Here is a 6000-nt window from a genome sequence, read left to right on the forward strand (position 1 = left end):
AAAATCGAGGGAAGTAATTCTTTAATTCAGTTAAAATGTATGTCGTTCATTGCTAATGGGGTGTAGTTGATAGTTTTCATCATGCTGTTTAAGTTCTATGTTATTCATTTATGTAATGTTTAAGATAAACATAAACAGTTGTATAGAAAATTGTATTTATTGTTATTTGATTTCTCTTAACAGTAAAGCTCATACTACTTGTAATAATAACAATAATAATCTTCTAAACGTTAACAACCACTTTTTTTTTTTTTATCAAATCATACTTCTTGTTTCAGTTGCTAGTACAGATCACACGGACGCCGATTGTTTAGTGGTGGCAATTTTATCTCACGGCAAACAAGGTGGTTTCGTTTATGCATATGATGGAAAGCTTCCAATAGACGAACTGTGGCAACCTTTTGCCGGTGATCAGTGCCCTTCTCTTGCTGGGAAGCCAAAATTGTTTTTCATTCAGGTAAGAATGAAAATTAGATTCGTAGTACAGGATTAGCCTAAAAGATTAATCGGGTTTCAAAGCACTGTTTAATGACAAGTATAGGACGTACAAAGACGAGTGATATATGAAAAGATAGGTACACTCACCAAGTTGAAAAAGCGCACCTCCTGGCTCGCTTACATGCTAGATGGCAAGCATGTGACGGCACTCTACAAGGTGACGGCAATTCAGGAGAAGAGTTTTTGTATGTTAGAATATTCGACATGTTCGTTGGTTGTCCCATCGAGGGGTCGAAATTTGTTGTAATTTTGGTAGGTAGACACAAAATACTATGGTATGAACTAGTTACGTATTACACTCTATATAACCAATATACTGTAGTTAACATGTTTCTCTTGACCAACGTTGCATATTAATGTATATTTAGCCAGTATTTAAAATAATCTATTTTGATACAAGAAGTAAATAGGGGGAATTTTAATATTAATATGAATACTGCATTGCAAAATGGATTTCTTTCCATATTCTTGGAGGAAACCTTTATCCATATTATCCTATAGGTCCTGATTTATTTTTAAAATATTTTTAATATTAATAAAATATGTCGTCTTCGAAAATCATTGGTTGAGGTGGGATGTGAATCATTATTCGAGTTTTATCCAGAGCTTGATATACCCACTGAGAATTGAACCTGCGAACACACATAAGGCCTACACGAGCGTTAACCACTTAGTTATGAATAGGTGCTAGCTGACAATAGTTCCCTAGTCAAGAATGAAGCCGAGAAATAAAAAGAGCATTGACAGCCCATAAGATGACATTACTTACAAATTTTTAATTTGACACAACTTATTTAAAGACGAGACCGAGACGAGCATATAAGCATATATAGGTCGAGATAAGACCGAGATCGAAACGACAATTTCCGATTCGAGACGAAACCGAGACCGCTCTTTGTCAAACAGAGACCAGATCAAGACTGTATACAATCTAATATCGATTCCATCCCTAGTTGATGCACATTAGAAGAAAGCGAAAGCAGAATCTAATGATATACCAAGCCATAACTCCCGATGCCAGATCGGTTGTGACGATGCAACATACAGGCGTCGCCCAACCTTTCCAAGCACCGCCACCCATGAGTGTGTTCATCCTAATGTTGCAGGCAGAAACACATTTCGTCCAGAAAGAGAATTGACTCTACATGCACAACGTTTACTGTACCGTTACAGTCGCACATGCCCAGCCTGAGCAATTGAAGATATCTACAACGATAAAAGCTGCAAACATGTCGCACCTCACCAGGGATGTCGAGCTGTACGTGAGGATAGTGGTCATTCCCCTACAACCCCGACCTCCTGTCCTACTGCTAAGTAACTGTCCGATCCGCCATAGCCATACGTAAGAGAAAATTATCCTCTCAGTTCATTGTATGGCGTGACTGTTTTGATCCTCCACTGTTAAGGATTTACCTGGTCGAACTCTAAAGACTATAATTAGAAACTGATTAAATTTATTTGGGACCACCGCGGAAACATAGTTTTCAAACCATAAATCAATCTTCAAAATCGGTGCGTCTATGTAGAAATTATGCATGAACATATTACGGAATTAAAACAATCAACAATCATGAGTTTCATAGTCTAGCTCTAAAAACTATAATCAAATCCTGGTTAAATTTAGACTAAACCACGGCAAAAGCATGCTCTTCAAACAGAAATAGAATAATCGCAATCGGTACATTTATATCGAAATTATGCATCAAAACACACAGAATAATTATGTTATTAACACTGTCAATTGTTCCAAAGATTATCATCAGAACAACCGTGAAAGTACAATTTTTCAAACACAGAAGACTCATCAAAATTGATGCATTTATGTTGAAATTATGCGTGGACAAACAATTACGGCATTGACGCTAGTAGTATCATTTCAGATTTTCTTAGGAGAGGTGAAGGATTACACTCTTATATAAGAGTTTAACTTTCTTAGTATGCAATTGATTAAAAGTATATATTTTTCAAATTCAGTGAGAACAGTTGCCCTCTGCCTTCCCTAAATGATTCATTCCTCTGATTAATACAGGCTTTGAAGAGTGAGATAGTCTAACTCCGAAGAGTATTATCAGATACTTCCGCAATTTGCATGGGACTACAGCGGTGGGACGTAAAACTTAAAGATTTCATTTTTCTAACTTCCTCTTAAATAAAAGTTAGGAATTTTTAGAGAAACCAAACATTATTCAGAAAAAAACCCTCCCAAATATTTTTCTAAATCCGATACTGATTATTTCTATCAAATGGTATTCAAGGTTGTGTCCGGAAGATTATTGTTAAATCATTGCACAGCTACAGTATAACGGAAATGTGACAGTATGCCCTGATAGATATATTGAAAAACGTACGCTCTGATGGATATATTGAAAAACATAAGTTTAATTATGTGCTAGAAGCTAGAGTACTAAGCTCTAAGAAGTGAAACACGGATGACTAAAAAGAAATGATCTAGAGAAGAAAAATTTCGATAATTCAGAAGTTAAAATAAAGTTAAGTTGCTTCTAAAATTGCCCTCAAATACTACGTACTTTATATTCACTTTAATTCATAAACCATGTGCTCCACCCATCATGATGGTGAATTACAGAGCGAAATATGGCATTTAGGTCATGAAATATTATTTAACTTTAGAGTATAGTATAAGAAAGCTATTTAAACAGAAGAATCATAAAAATGAAAAAAGCCAAAATTTCCAAAATTCTCGTTTTTTCCCAAAACGCCAGCTTTTTATGTGCAAAAAACCATCGATTCAAAAAAGCCGGCTTTTTTTAGCATCTCTACTTGCAAGACTCTTGGAAGCAAGACCAAGACCAAGACCAAGACTACACGGGTCTTGGTCTTGGTCTTGCATTTGCTCATCACTATTAAGAACTTCGGAATAAATTTAAACTACATACTTTTCTTGCGAAAAGAGAATACTGTATTACCTTTTTTTCTTCTTATTTAGGCTTGTCGTGGACAGAAACGTGAATCTGCAGTAAAGGTATCCAGTATTTGTGTGAGTTCTCCTGATGTCCCTGATGCACCGTCCACTTACCAGATACCTACTCTCGCTGACTTCCTTCTAGTATACAGCACTGTACCAGGTACAATATCATTATTAAAAGTTTCTTGGTTGATAGGTTGAATAGGGATCTAAGGGCTATTTATCTGTCCTAATAATGACGGTCAGTGGAAAGGAGATTTTAAAACTATAAAAAGTCATACAGATGACTCTCCCCTATTCGTACTTGCCCTTTTCAAACAACTTACCTGCTGTATCTACGTAATGGTTTCAACAGTGTCACCATCACTGGAAGCCGTCCTGTAACATCTTGTGGAATGCACCGAAGTCCCCTCTCATGTTCTTGTGGATATCTTAGATTGTGTCAAACTGTTTCTTTTGATGTGGATTTCAGCATAGTTAAAAGTCACATAGAGCAAATAAAAACTTTCGAATTGTTCTAGATTTGATGACGAGCTCCAAACCACACCGTGTCCTATTTCATAATCTTTACAGAGTCTGGACACACTCTGTTCAAAATCAGTTTTTTTTTTTTTTTTTTTTTTTTTGTTAACATATGAGTCCCATAGAAGTTCAAATATATTATTAACATTATTTCCTATCTTTCAGGTTATGTGTCGTGGCGAAACCCGAGTACAGGATCACCATTCATCTTTTTCTTATGTGACGAGTTGATAAAAAGCGCAGCATCCAAAGATATATTAAGCCTCATGACCAGAGTGTCCCGCCATGTGGCAATAGAATTTAAAACTAGGGAGAGAGGAAGAGTCAGAAAACAAATGCCATCTTTATTTTCGACATTAACTAGGGATTTGTATTTCCCTGATTAAACAAAAATATGATCTCTGTGTAAAGTTTCCTTACTTGTGTTTAGTAAATCATTCTTTTCAGTTAGCATATGTTTTGGTCTATTTGCTTTGTACCTGCCTACTCGATAGAAAGTATTCCACAAGAAGGGATAGACACCGTACCTGGGAAGGGCGAGGGTCCGTTTCCCTTCTAAATTTACTTCGGTCGATGCATTTGTATTAAAACCTTCAATGATATCTCTTAGAACATATCTGACAAGTCTCGATGCTTGTCCTCCCCGAAAGAAAAAAACTTACACAGAAATCGGCACCACTGCCACGAAGGTATACCAACCCAGTCCATGTAATATCAATTGATGTTGAATATCTATAGCATCTTTATTCTGTTAGCCCATTGATTTATATGATAAATTATTTTCCTGTTCTCTTTAACACGATCTGGAATTTTGATGTTCTTGGTATTATTGATTTCTACTTGAAATCTATTTGAATATTCCTTACTTTGAGAAATTTAAATTTTGTGATACATCATTTTAATGTTTAATAACACTGGCTTACAGTGGTTTTGGTGCCGGGTGTTTCTTAGCTGATTTGAAGTAGAATTGGGACGCTGAATCCAAATATGGCGTTAGTTTTCCCCTAACAGCTTTAGTTTTTGAGATATAGGAATTGCAAGACTGACCTGCTACAACGTTGAAAATTGCATAGGTGCTGTTTTACTGTAAGTGAAAAGAAAACTATGACATTTAAATCTGTTATTTGGAACACTTTGAAAATAATGAAAACCATATAAACACAAACATCAAGTACATAATAACTCTGTAACTACATTTTATAATAGTTTTTATGAATAAAAAATCAAATAATTTGTTCAAAACGATCTATTCAACACTTCGGACGCTTCGTTTTCGTGACATCCTTGAATGTTTCTTTGCACAGTCTCTTTTTAGGTTCCAGCAGTAATCTGCCATCATATGGGCATCCCATCTTCCTTGGTAGCGGTCCTCCATTGTTTTAATATCTTGGTGAAATCTTTCACCTTGTTCTTCACTCAGACTGCCTACGTTGTCTGGGAAACGGTCCAAATGGCTGTGCAGGTAATGAATTTTGATACTCATATTACATCCAAGTTTTTGGAATGCATTAAGCATCTGGTTCACTAGCTCAACATAGTTATCAGCTTTATTATTGCCAAGGAAATTCTTGATAACTTCTACAAATGAGGTCCAAGCTCTACGTTCAGTCTCATTCATGGACTCCACGAAAGCCGGATCTTTCATGAGTTGTCTTATTTGGGGACCATCAAATATTCCAGCTTTTAATTTTTCTGTGCTGATCTGAGGTAGCTTGTTTCCCATGTAAGCAAAGCACGGCCCGTCCTTATTTAGCGCCTTTACAAACTGCTTCATCAAACCGAGCTTTCATCAACAGTCATCAACATGGTTTGTCACACTCAACAATAGGCATGTTAATAATATTTTTCTTACCAACAACCATGTCGTCTCTCTGCGGCCACTCTTTTTTGACCAATGGTTTGCTTTGTCTCTGCTATCCCACAGACATAGAAACCAAGGATATTTTGTGTAGCCACTTTACTGTCCAAGAAGAAAGTTCACCATCTTTAAATCCACACAAATCACCCACTGATGGTCCTGATATTTAATTTTTTCCATAACCAAAGCAATTGCT

At 36.1% G+C, this 6000-nt stretch overlaps 1 protein-coding gene across 2 annotated transcripts in view; it reads left to right on the forward strand.

The window, feature by feature from the left end:
* Positions 1-4397, forward strand: part of LOC145667541 (caspase drICE-like) — a 53179-nt gene extending 48782 nt beyond the window's left edge. The window contains exons 3-5 of one of the 2 annotated variants that reach the window (XM_081735015.1): positions 279-457; positions 3446-3584; positions 4112-4397. In XM_081735015.1, the coding sequence (XP_081591141.1) occupies positions 279-457; positions 3446-3584; positions 4112-4332 (539 nt within the window). In that variant the 3' untranslated portion in view covers positions 4333-4397. The remainder of the gene's footprint in view (positions 1-278; positions 458-3445; positions 3585-4111) is intronic. The other variant, XM_081735018.1, reaches the window with a different exon arrangement.
* Positions 4398-6000: the final 1603 nt, after the last annotated feature.

The sequence above is a fragment of the Thermobia domestica genome, chromosome 1, assembly GCF_964235325.1.
Source record: "Thermobia domestica chromosome 1, izTheDome1.hap1.1, whole genome shotgun sequence".
Classification (NCBI taxonomy): Eukaryota; Metazoa; Arthropoda; class Insecta; order Zygentoma; family Lepismatidae; genus Thermobia; species Thermobia domestica.